We start from the raw sequence: 26,065 nt of genomic DNA on the forward strand, positions 1-26,065 counted from the left end.
TCAGGGGTGCATGGGGGGTCTCCCCAGAGCACAGCAGAGGGGCAGGATCCCCTCCCTGAGCGGCTGCTCACGCTCTGGGGGTGCACCCAGCACACGGGGGGGTGGCCCTAGGAAAGACAAGTGAGGTAAAAGCAGAACTCATGTCACATGGATGCTGGTTTTCAGAAAGCTGTAGTAGGAGTTTTGTGTCTTTATCCCACTATAATTGCACAAGTGATTTAAGATGCTCAGACCAGTGATATCCTACTGCTTGGCCTAATGAAAGATGGTCCTTTCTCAGCAAAATTTGCCATGTTTAGGAAATCACGAATAAAATGTCATTCACTTACAGAATCCATTGCTTACCTCATGTGCAGGTCTATGTGCCTGCCGAGAAGCTCCCAGTTAACCACTGGGGCTGAGTGACTGGTTTGATCCCTTCTCTGTGAATTGTGCTCAACCTTGTGGTGACCTTTTTCTTGCAGAGTTACCTGAGGATTGCAGAGGGAGATGGGAGAGCTTTGTAGAAGAGACACTGACGGAAACCAACAGGAGGAATACAGTGGATTTGGTGAGAACAGGGATACTGTGCATGCTTCAGATGGGCCTCTTACCTTCTGGACTTTTCTTAGCTAAGAAGAAGTGATATTGCTGGTGGTGTTTCGTTCTTTTGCTTGTTTTTATGAAGAAGGCTTACAAGGGCTGAGTCTTTGTAGAAAACATGTTGCATTATTGTTCTTGAAGCAGCAGCTCTGATACATGTTGGTAAACTCTAGTCCATGTTTCTGTGTTAGTCACTGGGGTGGTTTCTCCCTTCTGAGCAGTTTGGTCATTAATTGTGTGTGTGGAACAAAAAGATTTGAGTTTTTTACCTTTCACTTGTGCTGATTTCTTTGTACTTCCCTCAGGTGAGCACTCACCATCTGCACTCCTCCAGCGAGGATGAAGACATTGAGAGTGCTTTTCCCAATGAACTTTCTCTCCAACAGGTGAGTTGGTAACATGCTCTTTACTGTTCCTGGGAAGCTTCCTTCTCTGGTTTGCCCTTAATCTGCCCTACGTGGAGCAATTCCAAAATTCCCCTTAGTGTGTTCAGCTCTTATGTGTTTTTCCAGTGTAGCTGCTTACATGGTCTAGCCTCCAACTGGGAATAAATTTAGATGAATCCTAGAATGGTTTGTGTTGGGAGGGACCTTAAAGCTCCTCCAGCTCCAGCCCCTGCCCCGGGCAGGGACACCTTCCACTAGAGCAGGTTGCTCCAAGCCCCTGTGTCCAACCTGGCCTTGAACACTGCCAGGGATGGAGGGGCAAATTCTTGGGGTGCAAGCTGAAAAATAGAAGAGCCAACCTGCTGTGGGAAACCAAACATGATGATATTTGGGGGTACTGTTTCAAGGACATGTGGAGTTACTTTCCCATTCTTGGTGAATGTCCCTTTGGAGGCAGTGACCTTCAAAAGTGATTTGTATTAGCAGAAGATAAGCTAGAGGGTAATAGGAGTGATCAGAGGTGTAGAATCTGACATGGGAAGAAAAGTTGAAAGAGTTTGGTCCACTTGGTCAAGAGAAGACAGGATTATACAGAGTCATGTGCCTCATCCTACAAGGAAGAGGGGTTTAGAGGAAAAGTGCCTTCTTGATGTCCATGGTGGGTTTAAGTTGCAGGAAGATAAATCTCATATTGTATCAGGGGAAAGAAAACAAGTGAAAAACCCCAATACAACATTCTAGTAGAATAGTGGAGCCAACAAATGGTTCCCTAGAAAGTTTCCATAAGTCCCTTCGGAAGAAGCTAAGAGCAGATCAGAGAAGCATCTCTCCAGGGCTTGCTGTTTGATCCTGCTTTGAGAAAGGGTTGAAGCAGATGATTCCTCAAAGCTCACCATTTTGCTGTGATATTAATGCTTTTCTAGAACACATGTTTTCCACCAGCTCAGTTGCATGTCTTTGGCCACCCTAATGAGGGCTCTTGTTGGGTTCCTTTGCTCAGGCCTTCTCCGAGTACCAGATCCAGCAGATGACAGCAAACTTTGTGGATCAGTTCGGCTTCAACGATGAGGAGTTTGCAGACCAGGATGATAATATCAAGTACGGTTAGAAAACTTCTGGAGGTTTATATCGAGCATTTGAACCTCTTTGCATCTAATCTTGCTTCTTCAGGTTCAGGGGTGAAAATGAACCTCACTCTCTACCTCCTTTAGTTTGAAACAGACTGATCAATGGCTTGGAGAGCATCTGATGGTTTCCTTTCCATAGGAGTCCACCCCTGATCTCCAAAGCCACTTGTAGAACCAGGGAGAAGCACTTCTTCATTTTCAAGAGAAACCTTTTAAATGAAACATGTAACTATTACCCAGCCCTATTCTAGAATAAATGTAACTGCACAGAAAGCAAAGCATTAGAGCAACTCCAGGCAATTCTGCAGATATTCCCCAGTGGCATTAAGGCCTTACTGAAATTAGGAGGAGGAAGAATAATGTTCTTATGAAGTCCACAGTAAAAATTAGCCATTTGCTCTTATGGAAAAGGAAATGTAGGTAAGGCAGGAACAAGTAACAGTTCAAAGAAGGCCGATAGAGGTGGAGTTAATGTTATGTGACTTGCTGAATTCAGTGTTTGGAATTCATGCTGCTTTCAGAGAGAAACTAATGGAATTAATTAAAACTGAAGCTCATCTTCCCACCTTAAAAACTACACTTCAGGGAATTGCTGGGTCTGAGTTGTCCCACTCGTCCATAATGGTTCAGGAACTGTAATCATTTAGTCTGTAGTGACTGACAGGAGAGTGCTCCTGGAGAACACCCAGCGTGTTCCCTTGTTTCTGAGCTTTGCCCATTCACTGTCACCTCGTGGCAATGTTTCTCTCCATCAAAGGAACTATTTGTCATTGGGGTGACAAGGCAGAACCTGCTGACACCATCCTGGAGCCAATACTTTGGCCAGCAAATGCTGGGGCTGCTCTGCAAAGAGCCCTGGAATCCGGGCAGGAGCTGGAAGCTTTTTGCCCAGCAAGCTCTGGGCATGGCTCTGACTCCTTGGCTGCTCCAGATGTGATTTATTGAGGATTCTTTTGCTGGTTCTGCTCAGACCTTATTTTTAGCATCTTATGGGTGCCATGAAATACCTTAAATGCAATGACAATGTGGAAATAGCTTGGTTGCCTCCGAGCTGCTTTCAAGCATGAATCAAAGTAGAGTCATGAGATCCTCAGGGCCCCAGGAACCCCATTAAGGTAGTTGGCAACTGTATTCTATCATGGAGAAAGATTTTGGAGTCCAGCTTTCCTGTCTGGGCTGTTACTGAGCGCTGTAGATGTCAGACTGGAATGAGAGTTTAATTGAACTTGGATTAAATACTTAGTTCTACACGTGTTAAGAAGTAAAATACACTTTTCATTTCTGTCAGATAGCAGCAAATTCTGAACTTAAGTGTGCGTAGGTGGAGGGGAATAATTAACTTATGTGAAAAGCTGAAGGCATCTTATGTCCTTAGAAAATGAAGAAGCTCATTGACATCTGTAACTGGGATGTTCTCTCTGTACTTGTGATTAGATAAGGAGAAAATACTACATACAGAACAGTTGTGGTATTGACTGTGCTCCTTGTTGTCTGTTTTCCTGCTGTTGAAAACTGTTGAAAACAGATGTGAATTTGAGTATTTTAAGAAGCATTAATCATGTTTCAGTGTCCTGGTGATTTACATGTCAGTATTTTAGCTAACAAATAGCCTTCTTTGAAAGAAAATAACACTGCCTAAAGTTAGAGGTACATTGATACAGTGAAGAACTACTGCAGGGACCCAAACTGTGCTCTGAGGTTGGAGTTTTTTGGCCTGCAGCACCCTCTGCTGTTCTTCCAGTAGAATCCTAGAATCCCAGACTGGTTTGAGTTGGAGGGACCTTAAGGCTCACCCAGTTCCAGCCCCTGCCACGGGCAGGGACACCTTCCACTAGAGCAGGTTGCACTGTTACACGTAACACAGAAATTAATATTCAGGGAGCAAACGTGGGGGCACTGAGCAGTCGTAGAAAGCATCTCTCTATTCTTGCTGGGTGCGCAGAAGTGCTTTGTCACTCCATGCCATCACTGACACTTCTTTCCCTTCTTTTTGCAGTGCTCCCTTTGACAGGATCGCAGAGATAAACTTCAACATCGATGCAGACGACGACAGTGTGAGTGGCTCTTTGGGGTATTTATTTCATAGGGGACATTCTGGCACGGTTGTGCTGAAGCAGCTGCTGTCATTTGAAAGAACTAAGATCTGGTACATTATTTCGGGTTGGAAGGGACCTTAAAGCTCCTCCAGCTCCAAGCCCTGTCCCGGGCAGGGACACCTTCCCCTAGAGCAGGTTGCTCAGAGCTGCTCCAGCCCTCACAGCAGCTCCGGGGCCTCCTCTGGCCTCGCTCCAGCAGCTCCACGTCCCTCTTGTGCTGTTCCCCAGAGCTGGATCAGGGCTGCAGGAGGGTCTCACAGAGCACAGCAGAGGGGCAGGATCCCCTCCCTGAGCTGCTGCTCACGCTCTGGGGGTGCACCCAGCACACAGGGGGGGTTCTGGGCTCAAGCACATACTGAAGCTGGGTCATGGGGAGCTTCTCATGGACCAACACCCCAAGTCCTTCTCCTCAGGCTGCTCCATCCCACCTCCCCCAGCCTGTGTCTGTGCTGGGCATTGCCCCGACCCATGCACAGGACCTTGCCCTTGGCCTGGTTGAACTCCATGAGGTTCACATGGTCCCACCTCTCCAGCCTGTCCAGGTGGACAGCTTTGCCTAGAAGCTTCCTGACATTCTGTCGAGGAGAATTCAGTCACTGAAACACATTGCACTGAGGATTAGTCCAGTTGGGGCCATTTGCATCTATGGCATCACTTTATTCTCCGAGTTCCAAGCTGGTCAGTTTCAGATGTGTTCTTAAAGGAATTGTTTCCAGCCCTCTCCTACGATGACTGCCACTGTGGGGATCCACTGGAGTCATGTCACAGACCAACAGCTCATAGAAGCTCCTGCAGCTTTGGAAGCAGCATGGGCTGAGCTACTGTGGTGGTTCTTTCTGGATCTCTCATGGGCTTGCTGCTTCTGAGCATACTGAGCTATTATTACTGTTCCACAGCTAAACATTGCTTTTTGCACCACCTGGGATGCAAAATGGAGTAAATGCAAACACCATGGTATTAGTTTTGTCCAAATGCTGCTCCATGAGCTTCTTCATCACTCAGGTTCTTGTTTCTGTCTCCTAATAATGAATTTGATTTGGTTTGATTTTGGTTTTAATATTCTTTCAGCCCAATGCTTCCCTCTTCGAAGCCTGCTGCAATGAGAGGATCCAACAATTTGATGACAACGAGGAGGAAGAAGATATCTGGGAAGAGAAGGAAATAACCTATGCAACCCAAGTGAAATCAAGAACACGGTAAGGTGAAAATCAAGATAATCCCCAGCAAATGCTATGAAACTACATTTTGGTTTAGTGCACGCTTAATTGTTTGCTATTTATGTGCTAAGAGGCCTTTTTCTGGCATAACCAGAGCACTTTCTGTATCACATGGCTGCAGGAAGAGGTGGTTTGTCTTGAACATGAAACAAAGATTCAATTTAAGGCAATGTACTAATGACAGAAACACCAAGTTACTGAGTCTGTTACCAGATAACAAAAAACAGCCTTAGTCTGAAATAACTTAGAACTTACTCACATTTAGAGAGAAAGAGGTTGGAAAAATGGTAAGGCTGAGGGTAGGGGAGGGAATATTCTTTTCCACAATGTTAGAACAAGGAATGTTTTGCATGAGAACAAGAGTTCTCCTGTGGTGTATCTCTGCCACTGTGAATCATTTACAGTTTTTCATTCCTTTGATATAGTCAGTTACTAAATAAAGTTAATTCTCTAAGTCTGAAAATACAATCAAATGAGACAGGAAAAATGGCCAAGACTTTAACATTTACTTGCCCAGCATCAGTAATTGTCTTGCTCACACATGGAATTGATACCACACCAGTGCTCCCCTGGTTTGCTCATACCAGTCACCAGCCCTGAACATGTCACTGCAACATATTTCCCATTCCAGCTCTGCAGATGCATTTTGGCAAGTAAAGATCACAGGGATGTGGAAGCACCTCGAGGAGCATCTTCTGGTGCCTCTCTGAGCTTTGTGTCTTTTGGGGAGATGAGCCCTCTAAAAGGCCTCACTTGGTCTGCTCAGTGTTTGGGCTTTCTCCCTGGGGCAGGTGAGAGGGCACCTGGCTGCTGGAAGGGATTTTCTCATTCTGAGTTCTGCAATTTAGATTTGGAGCATCTCAGACCTCAGAGAGTTCCTCAAAAAGTGATCTTGAGAATGGGGATCACGACGGCAGCGTGGACTCTGAAGAGGAGGAAACGGAACAGCAGCTGCCTCCTTCCCAAGCAAACAGCAACAAGAATAATACTTCTGAGCAGAAAGACTCTGACTCCTCTGAAGGTAAATGGTTGGGAACATCATCCCCTTTGAGCTGAGATCTGGAACATCTCTGCAGAACAGCAGTTTGGAAACAGCCAGGTTTCTGTGGCTGTTCTGCAATTCCATCTGTGATGATGGGAACTGGGAATTTCGCTCTCTGCAACTGCCTGACAGGAGGATGGAGCCAGGAGGGGGCTGGTCTCTGCTCCCAAGGAACAAGGGATGGCACAAGAGGAAAGGGCCTCAAGCTGCCCCAGGGCAGGTTTAGCTGGAGCTGAGGAACAATTCCTTGCCCAGAGGGTGCTCAGGCATTGGAACAGGCTGCCCAGGGCAGGGCTGGAGTCACCATCCCTGCAAGTGTTCCCAGCCCGTGGAGCCGAGGCCTCAGTGCCAGGGTTAGTGGTGGCCTTGGCAGGGCTGGGAATGGTTGGACTGGATGAGCTTGAAAGGCGTTTCCCAACTGGTTGATTCCATGAGTGTATGATTCAGTCCTCGTTTCTTGCCTCAGAAGCATTACTGAGATTGAGCTCAGCCCAGCTTCTTCAGAATAGCAAAGTGGTGCTTCAGTTGTGCCAAGAGAACCACACAGGTACATGTACAATAGTAATACCAGTGCTTTTAGTGCAAATACTCACCAGCAGAACATCAGAGGAGGATTATGAGGTTGACTCCTTACATTGCGTTAGAAGAGGATTATGCAGACACTGCCAAGTGTCTCCACACTCCTTGTATCTGCCTGTCCTGCAGATCTAGCTTTGGTTTGCATGTTGCAAACCCGTTCTTCCAATGCTTGGAGGAAGACTGGAGAGAATCATAGGATCCCAGACTGGTTTAGGTGGGAAGGGACCTTAAAGCTCATCCAGTCCCAATCCGCTGCCACAGGCAGGGACACTTCCCACTAGACCAGGTTGCTCAAGGCCCAGTAATCAGCTCTCTAAACCCATTCAGCAGTGTCAAATACTTTCAATTCTTATTAGGAAGAGCCATTATAAACACCTCAAATACCATCCTGTGGATGGTGTCCATCAGGTTTGTTACCCTTCTTAGGGACATGGTTCAAACTTTGGTTCAGTTTTTGAGTGAGTGTAGGCTTGATGCATCTCTCCTACTCTTAGTTTTGTTGTGTGCAAATCAGTTTGCACAACAGACCTCTGCAATCCTTTCTGTTTCTTGAGAAAACACAAGTTAAAATGCCTTTAAAGATTAATGGTTTGTAGGAACAGGTGTTCTAGAGTAGACTGGGATTGTAAAAACCAAGTATGTCCTTAGTTTTGATCATTTCTATGGTCATCAACATTTTAATCCATGTATCAATTCTTTCCCTGTAATTGCCAAAATGTAACAGTTGGTGGTCGAAATGGTTGAAAGCCACTTGGTTTGCAGGAAATGGAGGTATTTGGGGTTCAGTTGAAAGTCACTGGCTCAAGGAATGAAAATATTCATGAAGTCATTTTTCTTAATCAGTGCTTCTCTTGTGGATGATGTTCGTATTTATCAGAAGAGGGATTTTGAAGCTGATTGTAACATGTGAGATGGGTACTACCTGTAGATTCTGAAGGTTTCTTGTCTCTGGCATGACTTCGGAATCTTCTGGGGACACCCAAAGACTGGGAGAGCTCACAGGGTTCCTGTCTGTGGTTCCATGGCCAGGGTCTGGCTGGACAGCGGTGTTCGAGCCCGTCAACTCGAAGCCCCCCACGCCCTGTGTTGCCATGGATGTTGGATCCAGCGTGTGGGATTCAGCAGCCCCGGAGAACACCACGCCAGAGGAGAAAGGATGGGCTAAGTTTACAGACTTCCAGCCCTTCTGCTGGTAAGAGGCACAGAGCCTTCCAATCCTGTCCAGCTTCTGAGTGGAAGAACGCTTGAGTTGGGATTGATGGTTTGATGGGGTACATTGGCTGTGATCTTCTCTTCTTCCCTTTCCCTTCTCTTTGCTACCCCTTTTAATTTGTAATGTTGCCTGATTAGTCTGGGTCAGGGCTTCATGCTTTGCCTTCCAGTGCTTCTATCTGGTGTTAGCATCGTGTCATGTGATACAGGAATACTTTGTGTATCAGCACAGCTGCTACACTAAGAGTAGAAAATAAGTAAATATCAAGCTTTTTAGAAGTTAAAAGTATTGATGTAAAGAAAGAGTGGTTATCCTGGTGGTTTCTTCTGCTGGGGCTCTTCAGAAGCACAACCAGGACACCTGTACTTCATTCTCAAGGCTTTTCCCCTTTACTTTAGCTCAGAATCGGGTCCACGATGCAGCTCTCCTGTTGACACAGAAAGCAACGATTCAGAAGGGAACCTGAAGCAGAGTCAAGACAAAAACTGTAAGTGAGACTGGTACAACCAAGTCTGCCAGGGAGAACTCCCCTCCAGCATCACCTCCTGGTCTCATACAGACATCAGTCTATTGAAATAGTAACTCGGAAATCCCAAATGTTTGTTGGCTAATGTTATTCAGCAAGAAAAAGATGAACTTTAAGAGTTGATGTCAGAGACCATTCATTTCTAAACTGTTCAAATGTGCTGTTCCAATGGTAGGCTTGATTATAAAACTTGCCAAAAATTTGGAGGATGAAATTTGTGGTTGGACTTGACGATCTTAAAGGTCTTTTCCAACCTGTTGGTTCTATGATTCTGTGAAGTTAGACTGTTGGTGCTTGTGGTGAGCCAGTTGGTGACCTTCAGTCTGATTTCTTTCCTTCCTCCCTTCTGAGCAAGGAAAATCAGGATTTAACAGAGGAATTTGATAGAACTAAATTAATCATTTGTCTGTAGTAGCAACTGAAAGCTGGAGAATACTGGAAGGGAGAGCACGATGCCTTCTTCTGCTCCACTTTTCTAGTGTGCTCTCCCAGTGGAGCTGAGGAGACCAGGTTGGACACAGGGGCTTGGAGCAACCTGCTCTAGTGGAAGGTGTCCCTGCCCTTGGCAGGGGTTGGGACTGGAGGAGCTTTAAGGTCGCTTCAGCCCAAACCATCCTATGATTCTGTCTGTCTCCTCTGTCATCTGTATTAAACACAGACACGAGGTGGCAGGTGGAGAACGCTCATTTTTACTTCTTATTTGCAAAAATAAGCTTGCATGCTGTGGGATCTGCACAGAAACCACCATCTCCAAATGTGCAGCCATTGTAAACACCCTGGTTTACACGCCTGTGTTTCCTCGGGTGGTATGTGGGGAGTTGCTCCTGTGGTTTGCTCACTTTGCAATGTGGGTTATTCACTCCCCGCAGTCAGCACTGCCTCCCCCTGTGTTTGGAACGTCTGTGTCACGAGGAAAGCGCCGCTGGTGGCCTCAGACAGCAGCTCCTCCGGGGGCTCCGACAGCGAGGAGGAGGAGGACAAAGCTGACACCATCACAGAAACCATCAGCACGGGCTCAGGCCAGGAGACCATCAAGCTGACCATGGATGCGAAGAACGAGAAGGCTGTTTTCACCAGGTAGGAAGGAGACGTCCCTGGGCTTGGGTCCTGCTCTGCCCCTTGTGTCACCAGGCGTTAATAAATCCCTTTTCCCTTTAGACCCCATGGCTCCACGTGTGTGTGAGGTGTCTTCCAGCTTCCTTGTCACAGTGGGTTTGTTTTAAGAAACACGTGTGGCTCATTTTAGCCTCTTGGCCATGTACATCACCCCTCTGTCTGTCTGCACAAGAGATCCAGGCCCAGGCTCATGGCAGAGATGCCAGGTCAGATCACACAGGAGAGTCAAGCAAAACCTCTCATGGTAGCAGATGAAAGGTCTTGGAATCAGTGCTTGGCCTTGCAGGGCAAAGATTTAAATGACTCCAGGTGTCATTTTCCTCTCTTTGTCAAAGTAGTGCATTGTTAGAGAGTAAATGATAAAAAATGCAGAATTCCAGAAGATACAGCAGATCCTGACGTTTGCTACCTGCTGGGCAGCAGTTTGGGTGGAATTGCACGTGCTAGAACCTGGCCTCCTCTAGTTTTGAGAGGGGAAGGTGCTTTTCAAAACACTCAACATCTAGTTCACTTGGGTGCAATAAGAAATATTACCCAATTTAAGACCACAGAACCCAAAAATGGTTTGGGTGGAAGAGACTTTAAAGCTCCTCCAGCTCCAACCCCTGCCCCGGGCAGGGACACCTTCCACTAGAGCAGGTTGCTCCAAGCCCCTGTGTCCAAGCTGGCCTTGAACACTGCCAGGGATGGGGCAGCCACAGCTTCTCTGGGCACCCTGTGCCAGCGCCTCAGCACCCTCACAGGGAAGAGCCTCAGAGCTCATCTCATTCCCCCCTCTGGCAGGTTCAAGCCATTCCCCTTGTCCTGTCCCTCCATCCCTTGTCCAAAGCCCCTCTCCAGGTCTCCTGGAGCCCCTTTAGGCACTGGAGCTGCTCTGAGGTGTCCCCTTCAGGAGCCTTCTCTTCTCCAGCTGCCCCAGCCCAGCTCTCTCAGCCTGGCTCCAGAGCAGAGCTGCTCCAGCCCTCGCAGCAGCTCCGAGGCCTCCTCTGGCCTCGCTCCAGGAGCTCCATGTCCCTCTGGTGCTGTTGCCCTAGAGCTGGATGCAGATATTTGAGGGTTTTCCTCATATTCCTTGTAAGTATGTAGGGAGTAATTTAACTAGTTGGAGTCCCTGTTTTATGCATCTGACTCAGGAACAGCTATTTACTTCTTATCCTGTTGGGTTATGTGACTTTTTTGGGTAGCCAGTGTGGCCTTGGCATGTGTACATGCTCCAGCAAATAACTACTAGGAGTTAAAATGCCATGGCTCAAAAAACAATGGGATTACAGAACCAAGTCCAGTTCAGTTAACCAGAGGTGTTTGGTTTGGCAGCTCTGAGCTGAGTTGTTAACAACATGACTGTGTTTTATTTTTGATGCCCACCTCAGATGCCCTTTCCTCCTCATAGGTGAAATGAGTGACATGCCTGGGATTCCTTTGCTTGCAGGGGTTGCAGCTGAAGAGCTGTTTGGATAAATGGAGTTTGTTTGTACACGTAGGGATGGCTTGGCCAAGCAGCCTGGCTTCAGAGAAGAGATGAGAGTAAGAATACTCCCTGCTGTGCTGAAAGCACAATCTCCTTTCCAATTTTCAGTGTACTTGAATTAGATCTCCTTCAATCCATTGCCATTTGTACCTAAACCAAACTGAGCTCCAGATGTTTTTCCTCTCCGGATGCATGGTGTCAGTAGAGTAGGGTATCACACGTGGCTGGCTGGATGCACAGCAGCAGTGTGAATCTTACTTGGCAGGTTCTTACGCTTCCATTTACTCCCTTGCAGGTAGGAAACTGGGTTTTCTTCTAGTTTGGCTGGTTAGATGTTGTGGCTGTGCTGCTGTTTCAGCAGTGTCATTTCAAATGTGTTTTTCTCTCTGAATAAGTGGTGTATCTTGGAGCACTTTCAGCAAGGACAAAGCTTCCAGAACCTACTTGGGTTTGCATGACTGCAGTTCTACAAGCTAATTCCATTTTGGCAAAGCAAGTAGGTACTTGAATAACCACAGTCTCCACTTAAAGGTGTCTATAGCTTCCACAGCTATAACTGTAGCCAAAAATCAGAATAGAAGCTGTGGGAAGACACAAACCTGTTCCATGGATGGTGAGTTCAGCTGCTCCAGCTCGGTTCAGTAGCCAGGTTTCTCCCAGTGTATGAATTGTCGTGTTGATCAGTGATGGGAATGGGAATTTCCTTGTGTCTGCTGCTCTCCCAAACTGTTCTTTCTCTTAGAACAGACACAGTTAAACTCAAACACCAGTAGTGAGTATATTCATTTCTTACCATGTTCCTTAATGATTCCTGAAAAATGCCGGAAGTTTGAGAATATATTGGATTGACTCTGTGGTTCTTAATGACTTTCTACAAGCACTTCCCAAACCACATTCCAATTCCTGTAGAAGCAGCGCTTCCTTCTCCTTTTTCCCCTCCTGAAGCCTACAGTGGAGATCTTTAATACTCCTTGGAGCTCCACAAGGACTCTTTAGGTTTTACGATCACTGGGGTCATGCAAGAGCCAGATGTTTCAGTACATACCTCCAGATGTCCAGTACACATCTAAATACCCTCTCTGATCATCTTCCCAACTGCTGGTGCTTCTCTGCCTGCCTGTACCACCTCAGAATGTAAACTCTGGAAGGTGCATGGCTTGGTAGGATGTCCCTCAAGGTGATCCTGCTTAAACTACTCCTTAGAGTACCGGCTACCTTAAACATCATGCAGACAGGGTGTTCCAGGTGTACTTCTCTCCTGTACATGTAGTTAACTAACTTCTTTTCCCATATCTAATTCTATATGGTAGTTTCTTGTGTGAAAATAAGTGGTTTTGCAGAAGTTCTCTGACCTGGCTTCAGTACTGGCAGATCCCACTCATGGATAACTTCAGCTTGGGTGTGTTGGGCTTGAGAAGGATGCTTTTTACAGTGTGTTGAATCTTGTGCTTGGTTTATATATTGATGTGAATTTTATGTTGTGTTCAGTGATTGTACCCTTTGAAATGGCTTTGGAATGTTCCTGGTATGTCCTGGCAGGAGCTCAGCGCTTGAGGATGCGGCTGCTGCGGAGTTAACTCTCCTGTCTGTTCTATTTCAGCAATCTTTACTGTTTCTTCCTTTCTTTGCTTTCTCTCTCTGCCTCTCTCGCTGCCTTTCTCTCTTGCTGTGGGTATTGCTCAGAGTATTTAGACCTGCAGTTGGAGGGTACGTATGACGGGGACCTACTCAGGGTTCCAAACATCCACCTGACAAGTCGTTTCTCCCGTTAGTTACTTCATCCTGGGCTGGAAAAGAAGAGCTGTTGGACCATTGGAAAGCTCCTCTTTTCTCAATTCCTTAAAAGATCTTGGAAATCCTATTTGAAAAACCTGAATTCGAGCTGGGGAAGTACACACACAGCAACAGAGCCATTGGTGAACCTCTAGAAGGCAAATATGGTGTTTAGTGTCATACATTATATCCTTGGCTTCTGCCATCCCCCCTGTTTGTGAGCTCTTTCTGCAAATAGGATTTGGGGTTTGTTATTGTAGAACGGAGGGTTCATGCTGTGGTCTAGATGACTCGAGGAAAGCCTGGCTGAGGGCAGCTGGCTGCTAGAATTGTTGCCCATGTTACATGGGGCAGTGGTCAAGTCTCTTGAGACCTTCTCACAACAGCACTAATGCATATTTTACTGTAATATACCATAAAATAATGGTTTATGTAATTTCCAAACTGTATTTATTTTTACAAAACACTTATTTTTTCCCCAATGTTTCCCTTTTCTTTTAAATTCTGAGGTTTTACTCATCATTTTCTACAACTCATCCATTTAAAGGAATTTTCCCTAGCAAGACTTTGCTGTAATCTCTGGAGGAGATCAGGGACAGCAGAGGAACCCACTGCAATAAGCACATAATCTCATAACTGTTTGTATGAAGAGGAGTTTGTTCCAGCAAAGGTGTAAATGTTCAGATCTGGAATCAAGCTACTCAGTGACAGAAATGTCATCCTGGCTTCCCTGAGCAGGGGGTTCAGGAGATGCAGGGTGTGCCTGAAGAGGCCAAAGCCTTTCTGACTTGTAAGTTGTGTATTTTAGAGTAGTCATAATTACAACACACAATTTATTAGATTAATAATTAACAGTGTCATTTTAACAAAGTTTTGGACGTTTTCTGCCTCTCCCATAAGCAGGTGAGTGCAGTACATAGATGTCTCTCATCAAAAATTCCATCAGGCCGCACTTTTAGCCAGAAGAATGCAGTAATATTCAAGCTATTAAGGAGTGATCCAAGAAGGTTTGGGTAGTCTGTGACTGCTTGGGCTTTCTGGAAGCTGTTTTGAGCAAGTTTGGGTTGGAAGGAAGCTTAAAGCTCCTCCAGCTCCAACCCCTGCCCTGGGCAGGGACACCTTCCACTAGAGCAGGTTGCTCCAAGCCCCTGTGTCCAACCTGGCCTTGAACACTGCCAGGGATGGGGCAGCCACAGCTTCTCTGGGCACCCTGTGCCAGCGCCTCAGCACCCTCACAGGGAAGAGCTTCTGCCTTATCTCCAACCTGAACTTCCCCTGGTTCAGTGTGAACCCATCACCCCTTGTCCTGTCACTCCAGTCCCTGATGAAGGTCCCTCTCCAGCATCCTTGTAGCCCCCTTCAGACACTGGAAGCTGCTCTGAGGTCTCCATGCACCTTCTCTTCTCCAGGCTGAACAGCCCCAATGTTCTCAGCCTGTCTTTGTACAGGCATAGAGGCAGTTGAGGAACGAGGCAGGTGAAACGTGAGGGCTCAGCAGCTCGTGAAAAAAAGGGAAAGAGGAGTGGCGGATGCAGGAGCGTGTGCAGTGTGGGCAGTGCTCTTGTGGGAAATGACTTGCATTTCCATGTCTGTCTGCTTCAGTTTTAACTGTGTGATATTAACCTGAGCTTTTGCATTTCTCCTGTGTGATTTTCAAGAGCTGTCTGAAGAATTGTGCTGCTGAATTGTTCTAATAAGGTTTCACACAGCTGCTTAAAATATGAACTGCACTTAGAGTACAAATCCAGCTTTGCTGTGTGTGGTGGGCTTGGGATGTTTTAACTTTTAATTTCTCTTTCAGTTTAACTTTATCTGAAATGCTCTTTTCCTTTTAATTTGTTCTTTCTTGTTTATTTTGACATGTTTACTGTCCCCTTTTCCTTAGTGCTCCTCATCCGAGTAGCTTGGATAAGCAACTGAAAAAGTTCAGAGGAAAGGCTGGAATCCATGAGAGCAATAGCACTTGCTAGTTGTTAAAAACAAACTCATTTCTTCTGTGGCTGTGTGATACCAACTCTCATTTAGTACATTCCCCAGCTTTGGAAGCAGACACTGAGGTGCTGCAGCCGGTTCCACAGAATCCCAACCTGGTTTGTGTTGGAAGGGACCTTAAAGCTCCTCCAGCTCCAACCCCTGCCCCGGGCAGGGACACCTTCCACTAGAGCAGGTTGCTTCAAGCCCTGTGTCCAACCTGGCCTTGAACACTGCCAGGGATGGGGCAGCACCAGCTTATCTGGGCAGCTTCTCTGGGCACCCTGTGCCAGCGCCTCAGCACCCTCACAGGGAAGAGCTTCTGCCCAAGAGCTCATCTCAGTCTCCCCTCTGGCAGCTTAAAGCCATTCCCCTTGTCCTGTCCCTCCAGGCCCTTGTCCAAAGCCCTTCTCCAGGTTTCTTGTAGTCCTTTAGATATTGGAAGGCTGTAAAAGTCTTCCCTTGCAGCTCATCTTAACATGGTTCTGGGACAAAAGCCCTTAACTTCCATTCTAACAGCAGAGACAACCCTAAATTGCTGAAATAGCTCAGAAATAGCTGCTGGCAGTGGTTCCTCACATAGCTCTGGGTGAGGGTGTCAGGGTCCCCAGGGTCCACGTAGGGTGGCCATGGCCTCAGCTGCCCCTAAGCAAGGAGTTTCAGTGCAGCATCTGCTTACACACAGCAGAGGGACTAAAGCTCTGGTGTCCCAGGCTCAGTGGAGTGACGTGTCACAGTGGATGTTTTGAGCTCTCCCATTTCGGGATGCGTTTGTTTTCTGTACTTGCTGCCTGTTTGTCCTGCATGACATTGAGATTCACATGGTGTCAGCATGTGCTGCTGGAGCATGGAGCTCCATCATGATGAGGTGGGGATCAGCATGAGAAATGGGTGTCTTGCTTGTGTCTCCTGCTGCTGCCTAACTGGGATGAGCTGCTGGAATGCTTTGAGCAGAGGATGAGGGGAAGCAGCATGCTGTGGGAGATGGGGCGTGGAACACGGCACATCTGGCTGTGGATCAGTGTACACTTACTCAGAAAGAAGCATAAAAGTGGCTACTCTGAGGTCCCATTTCACCAGGATATGATCCAGTCAAGGTGAACACAGCACAATAAGTGGCATAGGTGCGATCTTCTACACTGACATAAGTGTTTGTCTTTTAATGAAGACTGCATGTACATTTGGAAGCCAGACCTCCTGTGTGGTGTGACTTGGTCTTATTTAAGAGCCACTAAGTCACTTCACAGTGTGCTGAGCAGCGTGTGTGGCTTGGCTGCTCTTGCATCCCTTCCTTTGCTCCTGGGTGGTCATTGCAGAGCCTGGATGTCAGGGACTCACTCATGGGCTGGGCATGATGAGGCTGGTGTCCAGGCACGCTCTTTGTACCCCTCTTGCTTCTGTGTTTATAGGACCACTGCTTTCCCCAGTGCATCTTCATGGTGGTCTGTTGTCTATGTCTGTGATACCAAAGAGACTAGAGGATATCTAAAGTGTATCCCAGGAGCCACAGTAGTGAGCTTCAGAGGTGGGTAGAGTTGAACTCAAGGCTGTTTCATTCAGTGTCAAACGCTCCTTTCCCAAAGTACCTAAAGCTCTATGAACAGTTGGGACTGACTTCTTTATAGACCCTTTATAGATCAGGATTGCTCTTCTTATGAGGAAGAGCTGCATTAGGTGCTGCAGCATTTGGGTTTCCATCTGGCACCACAATTCCAAGTCAGCTTGGTTCATCTGACCCACCAGCAAAGCTGGCGCAGCTCAGTTTGTCCTGCTAGATCCAAGAGGCTCTGGGTGAAGAGACCAGGGGAAGGACAGGGTGAGCATGGGGTGTTTTGCAGTAGTGCTGTTGAAATGGGTGGTAAAAAGAAGTTTTCATTGTGAAACTGGGCAAGAGAGGTGTTCAAAAGTTGCAGTATTAAAGTATTTTCTCTCTAAAGCTGATGGAGATCTCCAGGAAGAACTGAATTGTACCAAAAGTTAGGTGAGCTCCTGATGTTTTTGTCTTCATAACCAGAAGAGCAGATCACTTTGTTTTACCTGGATATCAGGATAGATGGAGAATGATTTCATACCAACTTCAGCTGTTGTGAAGTGTGAGCTCTGTTAAATCCTGGCTTTCCAAGAAGAAGTTGCACTTCACGGAAGACCATTGTTGGCTTGAGGGAGCTTTGCATGTGCAGGGTTTGGGCACTGGGGCGAAAAGGAATGAGCAGCCATTTGTAGCACCCCAGGTCTGGAGTGAGGGTATATAATACTGCTTGTTTTCATGGGTTATATTACATGTAGTAAAAGCTGAGGAGCTATCAGACTTTTCTCTCCGTTGTTTGGGGAGTTGAAACTCATTAGTTGAGGGAGCTGCAAGTTTTCAGTAGCAGTTGAGAAGCAAAGCTCTGCAGTGTTCACACAAGTGCAGGATGAGCACCTCCTACCCCCTGTGCAGGATCATCCTTCTTGGGCTTCCAGCAGACGGTGGAACCTTCCCCAGAGGCAGCTGGAAGCCAAAGCTCATTTTCCGAAGTCCCTTGTCTAGAACAGTGTGTGTACATTGAGGGCAGGTCCCCCGAAGCCTTCTTCAAGCCAGGTGTAATACTGTCAGCAGCTTTTCATGACTGCTTTCCCTTTGGGTGATGAATGTGTTTCCCAGTGGTGAGGCAGTGGATGTGTCCGTGTGTGCGTGTATTTTGCACAGGCACCAGAGACTTTGACCAGAAGTGTACAGCTTTGGAATCATGGAATGGTTTGGGATGAAGGGCCCTTAAAGCTCCTCCAGCTCCAACCCCTGCCCCGGGCAGGGACACCTTCCACTAGAGCAGGTTGCTCCAAGCCCCTGTGCCCAACCTGGCCTTGAACACTGCCAGGGATGGAAGTTCTGTGCAAACTGTTAGAACCTCCTAGAGGTGAAGATGGTTTGGCCTAATAATACAGGTCATATCTTCTGGTCTTGTTTTCTGATAGGACTGAAGAGTTTGGACATTGAGCTCATGCACTGGGGGTGTTTAGATATCTCAGCACTGCAGTGTTGTGGAATGAGAGGAGCCTCTGTTCTGAGTGACCTCCAGAGTAGTATTTACAAACTTGGTGGTTGAGTTGCCAAAGTTGGCTACAACATTGAACTTGGTGAGCACAAAGGATGATTGTGCTGGGTGTTGTGTTGGGAAGCCCAGTGGGCATGGCTGTAGGTGGCATTCGCAAGTTGTTTGTGCTGGGTGCTTGTCCATTGTGAGAAGAGACGTGGTTCTGGACCGGCATGTGCTTGTTGTTGGAAAATGTGTACAAGTGGCTTTGAATCAGAGCTTAAAACCTGCTCATTCTTTCTGGAGTGGGAAGTATAAGAGATCTTAGAGGCAGAAGTTCTTCCCTGTGAGTAGGATTCCTTGAGACTTTGAGCTGCCTGGCACTGGCACAGGGTGCCCAGAGGAGCTGTGGCTGCCCCATCCCTGGCAGTGTTCAAGGCCAGCTTGGACACAGGGGCTTGGAGCAACCTGCTCTAGTGGAAGGGGTCCCTGCCCATGGCAGGGGGCTGGAACTGGAGGAGCTTCAAGGTCTCTTCCAACACAACCCATTCCATGATTCTGTGATCTGTTTGCAGAGCTTGAGTCTGTGGTAGATACAGCCTTTGTTGCTGATAACTCTTCTTCCTTAGCCTGCCATAATGAGAGAACACTCGTACTCTCTGTGGGCGATGTGCTTTCTGTCCCTGCCCTCAGCCTGGTTGGGGTTCGGGGCGTGTTGGGTGCTGTGGCAGTGGACAGATTGCCAGCAGGGTCATCCCAGTCTGTTGTCAGGGACACAACCAGCAGCTACAAATAAGCTGACCAGAGGAATACTAACACCAAATATTTATAGGTACCAGAGTTCATTCCAGGCTAGAATGAGATATTGTTGTCAAACCTCCTGCCTGGGTCACAGCATTCCCTCTTCCACACTAACTCCTTGGTCTGTTTTCTGCTGGTGAGTGTCCTTCTGCAGAGCTTTGCGTGTCCAGCCTTGCTTTTCCATGAGCTGCTGAAGAGAGATGGACTTCTATGCCCCCTTAGTGGTCAGCTCCCCTCAGGGCTTCATCACGTTGGAATCCTTGTGTCGTGGAAAGTTTCAGTGATTGATTTAAGGAGTTTATCTTTAAGCAATTGAAGTCTCATGAGCTCCAGTTTCCTGTGTGGGAAGTCATCTTCTAATGACATTTCTGGCAGCTCAGTTCAGTTCTCCACTGTCTCATCCATCCCCTGCAGCTTCTCCCAGGTATATTTTTGTACTTGCAGTATTATTTTTTAAGAGCATGTCAGCCCTTCAGGAACAGAAATGTTTTGATCTCATTATTCCTTATTTTTAATGTATTTTTTCCACGAGCACACAGAAAATTGCTACAGAAATAGAAGGTTGGTCTCCAAATCTCTGTCACATCTTAATTACCAGCCTGTGATGATATGTGCATTATAAACTCCCCAGCAGCTGGTGAGAGGATTCCAGCTCAGTCATCCTGAGCTTTTCTTCCATTTCTGTAGGCTTGCTCTCTCAAAGAAGGAGGAGAAATAAGGCTTGAGACCGGATCTAGGTTAAAGGAAGAGGTGGGTGAGAAAGATCATTCACACACAAGCTTGTCTCTGCCTTAAAAGGCAAAAACTAAAGAGAGATTTTCACAGCAATCACTTCTCCAGTAAGAAATATGAGTCTTTAAAATACAATTGTACAAGGTTTGGAGGGTTTGAGTTAACAGGTTTTTCATTTTTCAGGATTTGAGCTTCTGTTTTGTTGTAGGGAGACGTCATTGGAAGTATTACCCCCTGGGTGTGGGAATCTATCATCCAGTGTGTAACTGAAAGCAAAACAGAATCACAGATTCACAGACAGGTTTGTGTTGGAAAGGACCTCAAAGCTCCTCCATCTCCACCCCCTGCCCCAGGCAGGGACCCCTTCCACTAGAGCAGGTTGCTTCAAGCCCCTGTGTCCAAGCTGGCCTTGAACACTGCCAGGGATGGGGCAGCCACAGCTTCTCTGGGCACCCTGTGCCAGCGCCTCAGCACCCTCACAGGGAAGAGCTGCTGCCCAAGAGCTCATCTCAGTCTCCCCTCTGGCAGGTTCAAGCCATTCCCCTTGGCCCGTCCCTACAGGCCCTTGTCCAAAGCCCCTCTCCAGGTTTCTTGTAGCCTCTTTAGGCACTGGAGCTGCCCTGAGGTCTTCCCAGAGCCTTTTCTTCTCCAGGCTGAACCAGCCCAGCTCTTAATTTAACCATGTTTGGCTTCGGAAGTCACCACTCATGGTATCAAATCAACTGGTTTTTTCTTCTGTACTTAAATCCAAGTCTTTTCTAGGTGTACACAGAAGCATCAGGTGCTACTTGGGACATCTCTGTGGAGCAGAGCAGTGTAGATGCTGTGTTAGATCAGGAACACACTTCGGCAAAGGCAGCAGCACAAAGAGTGGGCTTGGACATGTGCTGGGCAGTGCTGGGTAAACAGGAGCAATTCCAAGGGAGGGGAACTGCTCCAGACCCCCTCTCCCACGAGAGGCTGGACCAGGATGTCCTCCAAGGTCCCTTCCAGCCCGGGCTGCTCTCTGGTCCTGTGTATTGGTGCTGAGTCTCCAGTTTGCACCTGGAGACAAGTGGTCAGCTTCTGGCTTGTTGCTCCCAGTGGTCAGCTGGACCCTCTAAACTTGCAAAGTCCTGGCCAAATGTGCTTCACGTTTGCATCCTTCTACTGCTGGTTCCCTGCGTTGTCCATAGGAGAGCACCCAGCAGAGGTAGTTGTGGAGGGGGTGGAATGTCTGGGGGATCCATGGGGAACTCTTTGGCTGCAGGAATGGGAATGCCTTTCTTGAGGAGCTATTGTGCTTGTGCGTACTCGGTGTCGTGTTGATTTATAGGAAGCAGCCTCCAGGATGCACACGCTGCCTTTTGATTCCGGTTTATTTTCCATTCTTATTTCCTTATGGGATTTTTGTGCCCTGTGCTGGGAGAGGAGGAGGAATATTTTTGTTCGCCACTGGAACTTAAGCCCCATTAAGTGCCACTTTCCCATGCCCATGAACTGTCCCCACAGTGATGCAGAGTGCATGGTTATCGACTCGCTGGCCATCACCGACATCGGCACGACAAAAGCACCCAAACCCCGGAACAGCGTGGCCCAGCACGTGGAGGAGCACCAGAACACAGCTGCCATGGTCACAGAAACAGCCACAAAAGACAGGTGAGATGCTCAGAGCTCTGCTCCACCAGCCTGTGGCAGAGAATTGCTTTCTCCATGTCGCTGAATGTGGTGGTTGTGCTGTCGGTGTACTGTCACAGTTACACCAGTAGTAACCCCGGAGTGTCTTGGAGTGCATTACACTGCAGGTAGTGCAGAGTTATCACTGTGACGTATTGCACAACCGTTTCAGTGTCCCAGAAGTGCTGTCACATCATGTTTTATTAGAGCAATGGACTTCTCAATTCTTACTCATGGAGAACAAATACTCACTGAGGGTGCTCGATCCCACTGTCCATGTCACAACAAAGATGTTCAACAGGATTGGTCCCAACACGGACCCCTGAGGGGCATCATCCCTGAGGGAAGGTGCAGAGCCATGTGTGCAGCACAGCTCCTGCAGAGACCCACATCCAGCTCCCACGCTGATGTTGGCGGGTGCCTGGGAGAGGTTGGTCAGGTCAGAGCCTTCCGGTAGGCTCAGGATCCTGACAGTTGTGTTCCAAACTGCTGGTTCAATAGATTAATCAATGTGTGTAACCAGCAGTCGGAGCTGGCTTCTCAGCTCCTGTTTTGATTTTTTAATGTAGCATTTTAATCATAGAATCATAGAATGGTTATTGGGAAAGGACCTTAAGGTCATTTAGTTCCAACCCCCTGCCATGAGCAGGGATGCCTTACGCTAGACCATATTGCCCAAGGCTCTGTCCAACCTGGCCTTTGAACACTGCCAGGGATGGAGCATTTACCACTTCTCTGGGCACGCTGTGCCAGCGTCTCAGCATCCTCACAGGGAAGAGCTTCTTGCTTATATCCGACCTGAACTTCCCCTGTTTCAGTTTGAACCCATCACCCCTTGTCCTGTCACTCCAGTCCCTGATGAAGAGTCCCTCTCCAGCATCCTTGTAGCCCCCTTCAGACACTGGAGGCTTCTCCTCTCCAGGCTGAACAGCTCCAATGTTCTCAGCCGGGCTCCATTCGGGAGGTGCTCCAGCCCCTGATCATCCTCGTGGCCTCCTCTGGACTTACTCCAACAGCTCCATGTCCTTCTGTGCTTGCTCCATTTTGTAAAGGACTTGGAGGAGGTTCTCCTTAGGAAGCCAATAATGTTTCAGCAGCAGAAGACAAAAAAAGCTAAGCGGAAGGATGGCTCAGATACTGCTGAAGAGGAGAGTTCCCATCCAGGCTGACAGTAAGCTTGAGGAGCGGGTATGTTCCTGTAGTTATGTTGCTCTAACACTACTCTTTGGGTTTCTCTTTAGGAAAGAAGAAGTCTTGCCCTGTGCTGAAGCCACATTAAATGGCCCTGCTTGATGAAACCGATGCAATGGGACGTGTGTGACCCAGGCCAGGCTGCTACCTGGTGATGCAATTTGTCAATTTATTATTTTTTTGTTTTCTTTTTAATTTTATTTTTTAATAAATGCTGCATTGATGAGAGAGCTGGCATTCAGGACCAGAGCCGCAGTTCCAACACCAACTATCTGTTCTGAAAGACACTTGCATTGTCTAAATGTAGCATTGAATCAGTTAGTCATCACAGGAATGATGGGGTTCTTCCCAAGCAAGCCTTCTGCCTAATTTGAGTTCCTTGTCCCCTCTCTCCCTTGGTTTTGTTTTGTATTTGGGGTTCAGTCCTATTTTCTTAGTGTTATTGCACACAGTATTCAGCTTCTCTTCGGAAAGGTAGCAGGTCTAACGCTGGGACTTGGACAGTGCACAAGAGTCCCGCAGTCGTGTGACCAAAGTTCCTGATGGAGCTGTCTTTGGGCAGCATTTGCACCGCTTTTGTATAGCAATAAAGCCTTATCAGAAACATTTCATAGGAGGAAAAGACGCAAACACTTTAAATGGGATGAAGCAGGGAGGGATTTGATTTTACACCTTCGTGGGGTGGGAGGGAAGCCGTTGACGTTGTCCCAAGCCAGAGGCCGAGTGGCTGACTTGCTGTAACGCTGAACTGTCTGGAGAAATGGGAAGTGGCTGCATTCCAGAGAATGCTGCATTCCAGGGAGTGCTCAGTGCTCTCTCCTCTGGAGATGGGGCAGTTCACAGCAGGATCTTGGCTCCCTTAGCAATTGGTCTCTCCAGTCCGAGCCATCAAAACTCAACTTCCCGGATGTCATCCTCTGTTGGCTGGAGAGTATGCAAAGGAGGGAGCTGTGGTTTCCCAGCTGAGAGGAGAACTGCCCCACTGGACTGCTGCCGTGCAGGACCGAGAGCAGATATGGCACAACCAGGTTATCAGGTGTTTGCTGGCTTTTTGGAGACTTAATGTATTTTCAAATGATTATGAAATCCTTTTCTGTTTGTTTTGTTCTGTTTTTAAAGTTTTTAATGGATGCAGGAACAGCAACACTTTTGCACTTTGTACCTAGTGACAACATTGGAGAATGACATGGCCCCAGCACAGGACTCCTGCTGTTACTCCCCAGGTAGTTGGTTGTGGAGAAGCTTGGGTAGGGGGAACACGTGCCACTGCCTTGGGGCAGTAGAATGAAACAGGCTGGAGCATTGGACTGCGCTTCACACTGCCTGGGAGCAAGGTCAGTTGAAGGTGTGTACTTGACCCTGGAACACAGGATCTTCTGCGTAGGCTGAAGGACCTACTCCTGTAAAGACTGTCCTGGTTTCAGACACAGCTCTGCACCGAGTGGTGCCGGCCTCTGCATTGAGCCTGTTCCCAGACTGGACGTGTGCACATCGACCATACGGGTGTAGGTGTTGGGCCACTCACAGAAGCAGGCTCAGGCTGGAAGCAGCACATCACCACAACCAGAGCTCCAGTGCTTGTTCTCTTGCCCCTGTAGTCTAGATACAGAGGTGGGCCTGCTTCTGTGTGTGAGCTGTGTGCTGAAACCCTCCTGTCAAATGCTAAAACGCCGCTTACTTCATTAGTCCAAGACCTAAGCTGGAAAATCATTCACTTTGGAATAAAAGCATGAAGCTTGACACATAGGTAGCCAAATAGCTTCTTTTTCAGATATATTGTCACTTGTGCATAACGAGGGACTTTCCCCTGTGAGTACCTCACTCAGATCTGTTGTATGAGCAAAGGCATCCTAGCCAGATTTCAGTCTTTGTAAGAAGAATCCTTTATTTTTACCTGTGATATGTATGTCGTGCATCTGAAATCGTGTGAGAGGTGGGCTGGGGGGCGGGGAGTGCGGAGAGCAAAGTGGTGTTCACTGTCAGTGTGTTCGGCTGGAGCCGTGCCCGCCGGTGCTGTACCCACAGCACTCCTCTGTGTGCCGGAGAGAACACGTGGTCGTTGTCGCTCTTAGGGAAAGCTGAGGAATTGCTTTGCTGGAATAGCACAGTCGGAGGTTGCGGCGCAGGAGCGGGATGAGGCTGCGGTGTGCTGGGCACTGGCGCCGCTGTGTGCTGCTGACACAGCCGGGTTTGTCCCGGCTGCAATTCCTTGGGAAGCAGGTGCTTTCCTGGCACAACACTGCTCTTCTGGAAGTCTCCTCACTCGCTCCTTGTCGCTTAAATTAAATAATGTAAACTTCTATTGAGCCAGGAGGGAAACAAAACCCTCACTTTCTGCTTTGGTTACTCTGCTCTTGGGAGATCAGCCCCACTCTTAGGCAGGATTATCAGGAAGGATGAGTGGGGTTGAGTTCCCAACTGGACACACAGCAAAGTCTTAATTTCCAGAGGATTGGTGCTAGAGGTTTTTCCTGAAAATCAGGTTCTCTTTGGGCATTCTTGAAACACCCAAACCTGCTACTATGAAACCTGAAACATCATTCATGGAATACAGCATCAGCACAGCTGGTTGAAGACCATGGTTGGGCCTCAGTCCCATTCAGTACCAGGTGATGGCAATAGATCTCTTCCAGTCTGTTCTTGACCATGGTGCTTGCAGGTTCCACCATGGTACAACTATGACCAAGTCCATTTAGGAACAGGAGAGGAAGGGAAATGTCCATAGCAGGCACAACTGGGATCATCCTTCCGGCTTGATGTGTTTTCCACCCCCTTGTTAAGCAGATAAGTGATCTTTGCATTGGGTTACGTGGTAGACAGGGGTCACTTCCAGCACCTTAAGGTGTGCTGGCTGATCCTGCAGGAATTGTGATCATCTCTACCTGCCGGATCTGGTGCTGGTGGTTTGGGAGCAGTAACCTCTGCTTGGGAAGTGCTGTGGCAGCAATAACACCCTGAAAGTGTTCAGAGATACCCAAGGACGTGTCTGTCTGTGCCTTTCATTGTGCATTCTGAACCTGTCATTTGTCAGCTTTTGGCTTTGAGTCTGTAAAGTTCAGCAGAAGCTTTAATAACCCATTTGAACATATCCAGTGAGCAGTTCCAAACCCCAGGTTACTTACTGGGGGACTCATTATCTTGGTTTATTAATTTGATTACTTGTGTCCACTTGTGACTTTTTGTGTTTTACCAGTAGTTAGATGTGTGCACAAGCTCTCTTGCTTTTGTGACAGTGAATGATTCCTCCACTCTTGGGACTTAGCTCTGAATTATACCTCATTGCTCCCTTGGGATTGTTCTTCACACCAGCCAACAGGCTGATCTGGGAAACGTTCCTTGTGCTCAGTGTGGTGGAGTTTGCAGTTCAGATCACATCCTGAATCACGGGATGGTTTCTTTGCCTGGCTCACATGATGTTGTAGGAAAATCATGCATAAATTCCTTTCCAAGCCTGAGCTTCCCATCTGTCTGGAGTCACAGGGGATATAGATTCACTTATCCCTTTAAACCCCCTTGGCTTGCTTAACTGCTTGGTCAGAAAGCAATGAAGACCAAACAGAGGTTCCATTCAGCAC

The 26,065-nt window shown here is 47.6% G+C and overlaps 1 protein-coding gene across 2 annotated transcripts in view; it reads left to right on the top strand.

Moving 5' to 3' along the window:
* Positions 1-22,592, top strand: part of PPP6R2 (protein phosphatase 6, regulatory subunit 2) — a 45,304-nt gene extending 22,712 nt beyond the window's left edge. The window contains exons 12-23 of one of the 2 annotated variants that reach the window (XM_010011804.1): positions 465-550; positions 888-968; positions 1,969-2,066; positions 4,092-4,149; positions 5,260-5,387; positions 6,257-6,429; positions 8,059-8,221; positions 8,641-8,729; positions 9,638-9,845; positions 13,036-13,059; positions 21,135-21,281; positions 22,541-22,592. In XM_010011804.1, coding sequence (XP_010010106.1) covers positions 465-550; positions 888-968; positions 1,969-2,066; positions 4,092-4,149; positions 5,260-5,387; positions 6,257-6,429; positions 8,059-8,221; positions 8,641-8,729; positions 9,638-9,845; positions 13,036-13,059; positions 21,135-21,281; positions 22,541-22,592 — 1,307 coding nt within the window. The remainder of the gene's footprint in view (positions 1-464; positions 551-887; positions 969-1,968; positions 2,067-4,091; positions 4,150-5,259; positions 5,388-6,256; positions 6,430-8,058; positions 8,222-8,640; positions 8,730-9,637; positions 9,846-13,035; positions 13,060-21,134; positions 21,282-22,540) is intronic. The other variant, XM_010011805.1, reaches the window with a different exon arrangement.
* The last annotated feature ends 3,473 nt before the right edge of the window (positions 22,593-26,065 follow it).

The sequence above is a fragment of the Nestor notabilis genome, unplaced genomic scaffold (assembly GCF_000696875.1).
Source record: "Nestor notabilis isolate BGI_N333 unplaced genomic scaffold, ASM69687v1 scaffold6453, whole genome shotgun sequence".
In the NCBI taxonomy this organism is placed as follows: domain Eukaryota; kingdom Metazoa; phylum Chordata; class Aves; order Psittaciformes; family Psittacidae; genus Nestor; species Nestor notabilis.